Here is a 12,819-nt window from a genome sequence, read left to right as displayed (position 1 = left end):
GGCTTACATTGCTAAAAAGGCGAAACGTTTGGATTTGTTTCGTAATGTTTGTAAACATTTGGCTTAAATTTCTAAAAAGGTGAAACATTTGGTTTTGTTTCGTAACGTTTATAAACGTTTGGCTTCAATCGATAAAAAAGAGAAACATTTTGATTTGTTTCGTAACGTTTGTAAACGTTTGGTTTAAATTGCTAAAAACGTGAAACGCTTGGATTTGTTTCTTAACGTTTGTAAGTGTTTGGCTTAAACCGCTAAAAAAAGTGAAACGTTTGGAGTTGTTTCGTAACGTTTTGAACGTTAGGTTTGGTTTCGTAACGTTTGTAAGCGTTTGGCTTAAATTGCTAAAAAGGTGAAACATTTAGATTTGTTTCGTAACGTTTGTATACGTTTGGCTTAAATTGCTAAAAAGGTGAAACGTTTGGATTTGTTTTGTAACGTTTTGTTTTGTTTTGTAATGTTTGTAAACGTTTGGATTAAATCGCTAAAAAGCTGAAACGTTTGGATTTGTTTCATCACGTTTGTAAACGTTTGGCTTAAATCGCTAAAAAGGTTAAATGTTTGGTTTTGTTTTGTAACGTTTGTAAACGTTTAGTTTTGTTTTGTAACGATTGTAAACGTTTGGCTTAAATTGCTAATAAGGTGAAACGTTTGGATTTGTTTCGTAACGTTTGTAAACGTTTGGCTTAAATCGCTAAAAATCTGAAACGTTATGATTTGTTTCGTAACGTTTGTAAACGTTTGGCTTGAATCGCTAAAATGGGGAAACGCTTGGATTTGTTTTATATCGTTCGTAAACGTTTGGCTTAAATCACTAAAAGGGGAAACATTTGGATTTGTTTCGTAACGTTTGCAAAAGTTTGGCTTAAATCGCTAAATATGCAAAACGTTTGGTTCTGTTCCATAACGTTTGTAAACGTTTGGCTTAATTCGCTAAAAAGGTGAAACCATTGGATTTGTTTGGTAACGTTTGCAAACATTTGTCTTAAATTGTAAAAGGGTGAAACCATTTGATTTCTTTGGTAACGTTTACAAACGTTTGACTTAAATCGCTAAAAAGGTGAAATGTTTGGTTTTGTTTCGTAACATTTATTAACGTTTGGCTTAAATCGCTAAAAATGTGAAACATTTGGTTTTGTTTTGTAACGTTTGTAAGCGTTTGGCTTAAATTGTTAAAAAGGTGAAACACTTTGATTTGTTTCATAACGTTTGTACTCGTTTGGCTTAAATTGCTAAAATGGGGCAACTTTTGGATTTCTTTCGTAATGTTTGTTAACGTTTGGCTTAAATTCCTAAAAAGGTGAAACGTTTGGATTTGTTTCGTAACGTTTGTAAACGTTTAGCTTAAATAGCTAAAAAGGTGAAACGTTTGGTTTTGTTTCATAATAGTTGTAAGCGTTTGATTTGTTTTTTGTAACGTTTGACTTAAATCGCTAAAAAGCTGAAACACTTGGATTTGTTTCGTAGTGTTTGTAAACGTTTGGCTTAAATCGCTAAAATGGGGAAATGTTTGAATTTGTTTCGTAACTTTTATAAACGTTTAGCTTAAATCGCTAAAAAGGTGAAACGTTTGGTTTTGTTTCGCAACGTTTGTAAACATTTGGCTTAAATTGCTAAAAACGGGAAACGCTTGGATTTGTTTTGTAACGTTTTAATCGTTCGGCTTAAATCGCTATATTGGGGAAAGGTTTGAATTTGTTTCGTTATGTTTGTAAACATTTTGTTTTGTTTCGTAACGTTCGTAAACGTTTGGCTTCAATCTCTAAAAAGGTGAAATGTTTGGATTTGTTTCGTAACGTTTATAAACCCTTGGTTTTGTTTCGTAACGTTCGTAAACATTTGGCTTCAATCGCTAAAAAGGTAAAACGTTTGGATTTGTTTCATAACGTTTGTAAACGTGGCTTAAATTCCTAAAAAGGTGAAACGCTTGAATTTGTTTCATAACGTTTTTAAACATTTGGCTTAAATTTCTAAAAAACGTAACGTTTTAAACCTTTGGTTTTGTTTCGTAACGTTTGTAAACGTTTTACTTTAATCGCTAATAAGGTGAAACGTTTCGATTTTTTTTGTAACGATTGTAAACGTTTGGCTTAAATTGCTAAAAAGGGGAAACATTTGGTTTTGTTTAATAACGTTTTTTAAATGTTTGGCTTCAATCGATAAAATGGTGAAACGTTTGGATTTGTTTCATAAAGCTTGTAAACGTTTGGCTTAAATTGCTAAAAAGGTGAAATGCTTGGAGTTGTTTCTTAACGTTTCTAAACGTTTGGCTTAAATCGCTAAAAAAAGTGAAACGATTGGATTTGTTTCGTAACATTTTAAACTTTAGGTTTTGTTTCGTAATATTTGTAAACGTTTGGTTTAAATTGCTAAAAAGGTAAAACGCTTGGATTTGTTTCGTAACGTTTATAAACGTTTGGCCTAAATTGCTAAAAAGGGGAAACGTTTGGATTTGTTTTGTAACGTTTTAAACGTTTTATTTTGTTTCGTAATGATTATAAACTTTTGGCGTAAATCGCTAAAAAGGTGAAACATTTGGATTTGTTTCATCACGATTGTAAATGTTTGGCTTAAATCGCTAAAAAGATGAAACGTTTGATTTTGTTTCGTAACGTTTGTAAACGTTTGGTTTTGTTTTATAATGTTTGTAAACGTTTGGCTTAAATCGCAAAAAAGGTGAAACATGTGGATTTGTTTCGTAACGCTTATAAACATTTAACTTTAATCGCTAAAAAGGTGAAACGTTTGGATTTATTTCGTAACGTTTATAAACATTTGGTTTAAATCTCTAAAAAGGTGAAACGTTTGGTTTTGTTTCGTAACGTTTGTAAACGTTTGGCTTAAATTTCTAAAAAGGTGAAATGTTTGGTTTTGTTTCGTAACGTTTGTAAACGTCTGGCTTACATTTTTAGCAATTTAAGCCAAACGTTTTAAACATTTCCCATTATTAGCGATATAAGCCAAACGTTTACCAACGTTATGAAACAAATCTAAACGTTTCACATTTTTAGCGATTTAAATCAAACGTTTACAAACGTTGCGGAACAAAACCAAACGTTAAAAACGCTACGAAACAAATCCAAATATTTCACTTTTTTAGCTATTTAAGCCAAACGTTTACAAACGTTACGAAACAAAACAAAACGTTTCACTTTTTTAGCGATTGAAGCCAAACGCTTGGATTTCAAACGTTTGAAACGCTTTGATTTGTTTCGTAACGTTTGTAAACGTTTGGTTTCAATCGCTAAAAAGGTGAAATGTTTGGATTTGTTTCATAACGTTTGTAAACGTTCGGCTTAAATTTTTAAAAAGGAAAAACGCTCTGATTTGTTTCGTAACGTTTGTAAACTATCACGACCCAAATTATTGAGCCGGGCCCGTCGCTAGAGAATGGGAGTGGTAGCTCCGAAACCCGTAGCAAGCCTAAAACTACTAAACAATTTTGCATATAAAAACATAATATCATATATAAAATATTTTCAAAAAACTCTTTTGGATAATACAATTATAGATATTAAAATATTATATCAGAATTTACATTCAAATTAAACTGTTTAAAATCAATCACAAATCTTATACTGACACCTACCGACTAATGCAGCTCTAGGAACTCATACTCTGTGCAAGTCAATCGACTTCTGGCACAACAAAGTTGGTTTGTCTGATTCGACTCTGACTACCGGAAAAACATCAGAGTGAGGGGGTCAGTATTTTGCAAATTATTAAATGTAATTATTAAAATTATAACATCCCATATTCAAAATATAATTCAAGATTTTTCATTTCACAACTATCATACTTAACCTCATCCACCTGACATCGATAGCGAAGCCAACCGATGTATCCTATATGCCTGACATTGATAGCGAAGCCAACTGATGTATCCTATATGACTGACATCGATAGCGAAGCCAACCGATGTATCCTATATGCCTCACATTGACAGCGAAGCAAACCGATGTATCCGATTCAACTCACACAAACCAATCTCATATCTCATACAGACCATAAACATCACTACAAGGTTGATATATAAAAGCAATCAAACATAACAAAATCCTATACAGACAAATCATATAAAGGCGATGTATTTGACAAGAATACTTATCATATATGAAATTAGATTTTATAAATAATACGTGAAAGTAAAATGCAACTCACCGGAATCGCTAACCCAAAAACCGCAACGTTATCAATCGATCACGCAGGTTCCATGCGTCGTTCGATCTCGTAGCTATTCCAGCTTGTCGGCCTGGTAGCTCGTCGGTACGTCAATCACCTATTCAGGACACTTATACGTTTAATTTATAAACGTAAACTCCACGCCGAAACCCTAAGTTACAAACTTAGGTTAACACGATCTTATTCTAAGTACGTCTTTTAACTTTGATCGTTTTCTTAAACTTAGTCGAGACACTTGTTATATTTCCTTTTTATCGATTTCCAATCATAGGTTCCTTATACATCGAAACCCTAATCGTACACTACATGTTCGATATCCAAATTTAATATTTTCGGGGTCCATGTTTCCTTTTTAATGCCGGACACTCCTAATGTTGGAAAGTAGGTCGTAACAGGGCGAAAATATCCAAGCAGGCACATTTGTTGGCTGTGCGAGCGCAGAAAAGGCCCTGTGCGTTCCCACAGCCTTGTGTGCGCTCGCACATACGCACAGCCCTAGAATCCATTTCCGGGCCGCTCCGACATCCCTACACGCACAAAACATCATTTTACACAGTACCCGCATTTTAGTTTTTTCCGAAAATACCACCAGCGACCTAGTTACGATGAAATCGATATAAACGTAAAGTGAATATACAATACAGCCCTTATTTCATCGATTTCAGCTCTAAAACTTTACCTCTTACCTTGGTTCGAAGCTTAGAGATGATAGAGAATCAAATCCTTTATCAATCAGCGCGAGAATTACTCGATTCGCGCGAGAAATGGCGAAACGTCGGCGTATCAAAATGATCGTTATTTTCCTTTCTTTTTCTTTCTTCTGTAAGCTTCCACCCTAATCCTAAATCATCTGATTCATTTTATTCTCATATATGTATAGTTTCGCTAATTAGCCACTTTTGTCCTTAATTTCTTTAACTTAAACTTATTCTTTTAACCAAACGGCTAATTATTCACTTTAACTCAATTACGTACGTATTATTTATATACAATAAATAATACGACTCCAAGGATTAACATTTTTCTGTCATCTTCTGAATGATTCATTATATATATATATATATATATATATATATATATATATATATATATATATATATATATATATATATATATATATATATATATATATATATATATATATATATATATATATATATATATATATATATATATATATATAAAATGGCTAATTTTCACTTTAGTCCTTGGACTCTTCAAAAATTGTATTTTAGCCCATAAATACTATAAAATATTACGCGGACTTTGACAGAATAATTTCTATCACGTGATATATATATATTATTTTATATAAATTTTCTAAGTTTTTCCTTAAATCCCGTTAAATCCGTTCAATAAAATTATTCAAAATTTCCGACATTATTAAATTAAATCCATCTTAATTTAATTTGTCGGAACTTCCGACACGTGGCACGATATAATTTATTTTAAATATTCGGGGTATTACATTCTTCCCCCCTTTATAAAAATTCGTCCTCGAATCTTCATATAACTCATTGACTTATCTTAATCCCTTAACATTTTGAACTTCATTAATAATAGGTACACCGTATTCATCTTACGTCGCTTTTCGGCGCGTGGAATCGTCATTCTAGCTCTTGCACTTCTAATGCAGTGGCGTGAACTGTTATTGACGACCTTCATATTATTGTCTTTTCTACAATCATATCGGTTGTCCTTTTGTGCAACATGACTTATTACCTTAGATTTCTCCTCCTTGCATCTTCTCTTTATCCTATATACGCACTCTTTTATCTGTTCTTTGTCTGATAGTTAATACCGTGAACCCTGATCCTTTTAATTAAACTTTTAGTTTAATACTGATAACCAATGGTGGTTCGCTCTAGTGATACTTTATCACTAGGGACGATAATCCTCGTCACTAGGCTTCCTCATTCGTCGTTGAATGATGTAGACAATCCATTAGCTCGTATCTCTTAATCTTATTTGTTTGGTCGTTGTCACGATTTGATCTTGATCTCCAACATCGTGTTTTGTGACAATATTAGTTGTATTCTTGATTCCTTCCCTTTATCCAACACATTTAATCCTATTATTAATTTGGATGATGTGTACACTTGAATAACTCGTACTTCACTATTTACGTAGTCTCTTTCGTATGGCCATCATCGCGATCTGATCCTTATTTATCATTGTGTTGGGATCTTTGTCCCGTTATTCGCTATTCTCTTATGTCTTGTCGTTTAACTTTTCTTATACAGCCCCCTTTTTACTTTCGTTGTTCATCGATGGTCATCCTTGAGATGAATTCTCATGGCGTACCCTTATATGGTCTTTGCTTTCCTTGTAGAGACTGAATTGATCTTCTTCTTGCGTCTTTACTTCTCGTATACTTCTTTATTCGTTGTATATCCATTGATCTACTTTCTTTTTCTTAAGCGTGACGCACTGTTCTTGAAACTTCTAGTCTTTTCTTTGCTTTACATCGATCGGTTTCACCAATCTGGTTACAACCAGATAGGGTCGCTATATTAGTCGTTAGATCCTTATTTTATTAAGATAAGGTGTGATCAGTACTTTGATAAGCTTCTTATGCTTAAATTATCTTGCTCACTTATTTAATTGAGACTCTTCAATCCTTTTCTATTTATTTACACATACTATAATGTTCTCTAGTGGCACCGTTACTTATTCTATGCTCAATCTTCTTATTTGTATTTTACACGTCTTCCGATTCATTTGATGCACCTCTTTTACTCATTTCCAATGAGGATTCTTGATTCTCTCAACTTTTTTCGTCGTATGTGTTAGTAGTATGTGCCCTAGGGCCATTTGATCATGTATATTTGTAGAACTAATCCCAATGGCAAAGATATATATGTTCTAATTGAACTAAGTGTCTCATCAACTAAGTGTTCATTTATTACGTATTGTCCTTATCACATTGTGGTAGAATCTATTCTTAAGGTGTTAAGAATATGAGTTACAGATTTTATTATACATGTGATCTAAATAACAGTTCATGATCGATGGGGTCCTACAAATAAGGGCGTCGTATTATCCCGGAAAGATTGTCACCTCTGTTTATTCTCCTGATTAGTAAGGAGTTACTAATTATAGGAAGTAGTGAGTCTCATACTACTTGATGGAGATCAGGATAAACATGTGGACACTCAAGATGTTGAGTGGGTTGAACAAGTGACGCTAGATGACTTATACATGGTATTTCATCAAAGTCAATTTAATGTCATCTAGTTCATAATTGTACATATGTCCTTTGACTTGCGGTGACACTATCTTGTATATAGGTGATTAGAGTTTGATACTCCTTATCCCTAGATCTTTCATGAGCTAGGGTCGCGGGATGTGTTGGCTCTAGTTAGTTGTATATGGAGATAGGGGTTTAACCAAGAGAGGATTTATCACTCCGGATGAACGGAGAAAAGATTCTATGCTATCTCAAATTGTTCTTGATGGATGATAAAACCTGTGCGGGTGTATATGACTTACTTAGAAAGTTGTTTCTAGTGGAAGTCATATTTATCAAGAATAAGAACTGAGATGAGGTCATATGATTAAGACAAACAGTGTTTGACTTAACCGTGACACTAGTCGAGATCGGAATCTTAGATGAAGGGAATTTTGAGTGTACGGTAATTATGAACATTGGTTCATAAAGAATGTATCGAAACATTCATATCTATTTGGGGGTCGTGATATGTTGCTAGACGTCACTCACGATCTACGAGAATTAATAATTAATGGGATTTAATTATTTAATATAAGAAAGGCGTTTCTTATGACTCTCGTTGCCATATAGATGTGAACCTAGTTAGTCACACACAATAGGGTGTGCAACCGATTGAGTTTACGAGAGATCGATTTCATATAGATACTAGCATATCTCGGAAATTAATCTAAGATGAAAAACAAGTATAAATTAGGGACTAATTTGTAAGAGTTATAAATTAGTAGGCACCTAATTGTATTTTATCCAAGTTAATGTGATGATGTCACGATGATGTCATGTGATGATGTCACGATGATGTCATGTGATGATGTCACGATGATGTCATGTGATGATGTCACGATGATGTCATCTGATGATGTCACGTGATGATGTCATGTATGTCTCTGTGCGTGACACCTAGCATCCGACGTGTCAGAAGGTGGCAACACCTATGCTTGATGTGTTACACCTAGCATATGATATGTCGAATGGTGGCAACACCTATGCTTGGTGTGTGACACCTAGCATGTGAGGTGTCGAATGGTGGCAACACCTTTGCTTGGCGTGTGACACCTAGCATGTGAGGTGTTGCATTCTTAAGCAAAGCTCTACCCTATAAATAGAGGTTGCCTTTGCTCATTCTAAACACACCACACATAAGAGAGCATATTTGAAGGAGTTCAAGTAGTCATCAATCACAGAAAAACTTGGAGAAAGTTTTTCATACATCCCAGCAAAGACGTAATCGAGGCGAGAGTTTGAGCTTAGGGTTGCTCAGCAAGAGAAACTCTTGCAGATTACTTCAAGGCGAGGATTCAATCGGACGCATACTCGTGTGGACGAGCTTGAGGTCGCCGTACCATCGGGACTACAAGAATCGTTGGAGAATCGACATAGGTATTCTTCTTACGGTTTCTAGATGCATGCTTTAATTACTAGATGATACGACGATCCATTTTTTATTGATATGATCAATTTCTGGATCCGAATTGTTGGAATTCCAATTTTGAATTGAAATATACGATTCGGACCCTCACGTCCCGCTGCACCAACAGTATGTTACTATTGGCAGTGTCTCATTGATTTTCAAGTTCATTAATCCATCCTCTTATCTAACCAAACTTATTTCCGCATCCTTGCGAAGTCCTTTACCTATCCTTATCATGAACGTAAACTTCCTTTACGATGTGTTGATCTTTGTAGGTACTACAATACCCAAATCCTTGTTGCCATATTTGGCACTCATCATCTATCTGTATTAACTTTCCTTCGATACTACTTTCTCTTTTTAGAGAGTTTCTCACTATTCGTCTTGTCGTGATCCATTTTCTTTTGGAACTTCAATATTAAACTTTGGTATTAACTCTTAGGTTATACTTGTCTTTAACTTTTTATTCATCTTCTTATATCATCTCAACTGTGCTCTTCTCTCTTTTACCGTCATCTCGACGTGGATCGTCTTTCGACCTTCAAAGATGCTTTTAGCATTCATCGTTATAATCTAGTTATCCCAGATTTATTTTTCCTTCCCAATATTCGATCTTACTTTAGCTCTTCATTTTTCAATTGACTCCGTTTACTGTCATGTGGTCTTATGTTTACCTTTCATTACTATCTATAATCTTACTATCTTCAATCTCGCTATTTCTACTCATTTCTCCTTTGTTCTTATTCATACCATAGATATATTTCTTCACGTTTCATCTTTGACTTCTTGTCCTTATTCAACCGATAGGATTAATAGCCTTAATGCTATAATCCTATGGTACTCTTCTTGTTTTCCATGTTCATGCTCTTATCATACTTTTCTATTATTTTCTAATACATTCGTATGTTTCTTTTGTACTCTATATGTCTTCTGATCTATTAGATGTACTCATAACATCGATTATTGGTAGAGAGTTGTAATCCACTCCGCCTGGATCCCTCGATGTAGTGCGTTCTCAATCGCATACGTACGTCCTATTGTATTTGCGCTAACTCATGATTGTCAGTAAAGCCGATCATATGTTGGTATCATCTTTATCCCTTTTTGTTTCTATGCATCCGCGACTACATAGGGTTCAATTCCTCTAATCTCTTTGTCAACTCGCCACATGACTTTTCTCTTTTTCTTTCCTCGATCACTCTTATCGAGTTCCTTGCGACATACGCATGTTATTCGTACTTTCTTGATACTTATTACTTTAACTGATCTTTTAGTATTCTTAATCTACCTTTGAATTCTTATACCTTATCATACATGTGTTATACCTTTGATATATCTTATTTTATCTCTTCTCTTCTATTTCGGTCTATCCGATATCACTTCCTTCAGTATGGCTCAACTCTCATACTCGGTCCCTTCTTTACATCCTCTTTAATACTCTGATATACAAAACTTCAATCATATGTTTGATACGTTCGATGCCGTATACCACTTCTTAACTGTTCGCAAACAGTATCTACATTTTCTTTCAAGGATTATTATCAATATTTCATCTTAATTGTATCATGCGTTTTACTCTTTATTAGCTGAACTTGAAATTTGAGATTAACACTCCACACACATTCATTACATATATACCTTTCGTGTGGTCTATTAACCCATTTCATAATTGCAATCTTGCGATGGAAGTTCCAACTCTTAATTCCCTTGTTGAAACTCTTGTCGTTTATCTCTCGATCTTTCTTATCATATTTCTCAGACTATTCATCGTCATGCGGGGTTGGTGTTAGCTGTACTTAGCAAGCCAGATCTTACACTTTAAACTATTTAATTCCCATGCGAAACTGACATTAACTATGCTAAGTGAATCCAATTCTATACTCTGTATTTCATATTCTCATTGCACGCCTTCTTGGCTCGTCGATTTTATCCATATATATCCATCATTCATACTCTTACGAAAACTAATTCAAGTTCTCGGTTTGACGATCGCAACGGTTAATACTCGGGTAACCGTCTTAGGAACATCGCGTTTCAATGAAAACTCGATCCAACGGCTCAGTAGGGAGTTATCACGGTTTTACTAAACCTTCATAATTCGTAGATCATATCTAAAGCTTATCACGACGATGCATAGCAAACTACGCATGTCCCATGTACTATGATATACACCTGTCAATACTTCGTTTATGTCGTTGTATATATACTTCTCCTCTTATCTCGTAGTTTGATGCCCTCGACATCTCGACCAAGAAGGGAGTTTATGTTTTAACTTGTTGCTACTCTGATATGCACTATTATCCGAACACATGTGCTATTCTAACTGTATTTTAACTCGCTCAATCAAGATTAACTACATATACTAGAAACATAGATTTTATGTTCTCGCGTTAATACGTATTCGTTCTTCTCGTGGCTTTGATCGCAATTTGCTCTAGAGAATTTTCACTTCTGTTACAGAGTTCTGGTCTAGGTATACTCACATTAAAAGCAAAACTCTTGAAAACTCTTTCAAATAAAACAACTCATTTTGAAATGTAATTCAAAATTCTGTTTAATTCTTAGCAAAATTGTGCACTAGGGTGATGACGTCTCTCATCCCCAAAGAGTTGCCACATCTCACCTATTTGTCTGATCATAATTCATATGATGCATGTCCTATTAATGCATGTATTGATGTATGTAGTGATGCATTTCTATCAATGTTGTTGCGATTATCAATGTCTATCGCGGGTCTAGGCACAATTATGCTTTCAAAATCATTTAAACAAAATAGCTTTAAAAAGTTATAAACTTTGAATTTTGTAAGTTCTCTAGACCTTTAAACTTTGTACCCGGAAAGTTCTCATACACATTTTGACGTCTCAATCGATAGACTTCAATAGCATCTCTCGTGTCATTCGATGCTAAGCACATATGTTTTACTATCGAATCGTAGCCATATCAACTATATGCTATTCATAGGAGGCATTACGTCTCCTAATGGTTTCATATAGATATGCCTGTCGCATATGCACATCGCAAAAAAGACAATCATTTCACATACCAACCTATCACACTTATCGCAAAAAAGACAATACAAACTATTTGGATCAGACAGAACTCAACTCTATATCTGCAATAGTTCCTAGGTTACTTAACCGACAAAACGTATCTTAGCAGAGGTAACTGGACCAACTGCTCTAATACCATAATTGTCACGACCCAATTTATTGGCCGAGACCGGCGCTAGGGAATGGGAGTGGTAGCTTCGAAACCCGTAGCAAGCCTAAAACTACTAAAAGATTTCGCAAATAAAAACATAATATCATATATAAAATGTTTTCAGAAAACTCTTTTCGATAATACAATTATAGATATTAAAATATTATATCAGAATTTACATTCAAAGTAAACTGTTTAAAATCAATCACAAATCTTATACTGACACCTACTGACTACTGCAGCTCTAGGAACTCATACTCTGTGCAAGTCAATCGACTTCTGGCACAACGAAGATGGTTTGTCTGATCCGACTGTCTACCTGAAAAACATCAGAGTGAGGGGGTCAATATTTTGGGAAATACTGAGTGAGTTTGCAAATTATTAATTTTATAATTAAAATTATAACATCGCAATACTCAAAATATAATTCATGATTTTTCAATTCATAACTATCATACTTAACCTCATCCGCTTGACATCGATAGCGAAGCCAACCGATGTATCCTATATGCCTGATATTTATAGCGAAGCCAACCGATGTATCCGATTCAACTCACACAAACTAATCTCATATCTCATACAGACCATAAACTTCACCACCAGGTTGATATATCAAAGCAATCAAACATAACAAAATCCCATACAAACAAATCATATAAATGCGATGTATTTGACAGGAATACTTATCATATATTAAATTAGCTTTTATAAATAATAAGCGAAAGTACAATGCAACTTACCGGAATCGCTAACCCAAAAATCGCAACATTATCAATCGATCGCGCAGGTTCCATGC

At 34.4% G+C, this 12,819-nt stretch overlaps 1 protein-coding gene across 1 annotated transcript in view; it reads left to right on the top strand.

The window, feature by feature from the left end:
- Nucleotides 1-5,823, top strand: part of LOC130015005 (uncharacterized) — a 30,011-nt gene extending 24,188 nt beyond the window's left edge. Inside the window, exon 8 of the mRNA XM_056104333.1 lies at nucleotides 5,743-5,823. Coding sequence (XP_055960308.1) covers nucleotides 5,743-5,823 — 81 coding nt within the window. The remainder of the gene's footprint in view (nucleotides 1-5,742) is intronic.
- The last annotated feature ends 6,996 nt before the right edge of the window (nucleotides 5,824-12,819 follow it).

The sequence above is a fragment of the Mercurialis annua genome, linkage group LG1-X, assembly GCF_937616625.2.
Source record: "Mercurialis annua linkage group LG1-X, ddMerAnnu1.2, whole genome shotgun sequence".
Lineage (NCBI taxonomy): Eukaryota > Viridiplantae > Streptophyta > Magnoliopsida > Malpighiales > Euphorbiaceae > Mercurialis > Mercurialis annua.
The sequence above is the reverse complement of the archived record's forward strand: the minus strand, read 5'-3'. Positions and strand labels throughout refer to the sequence as shown.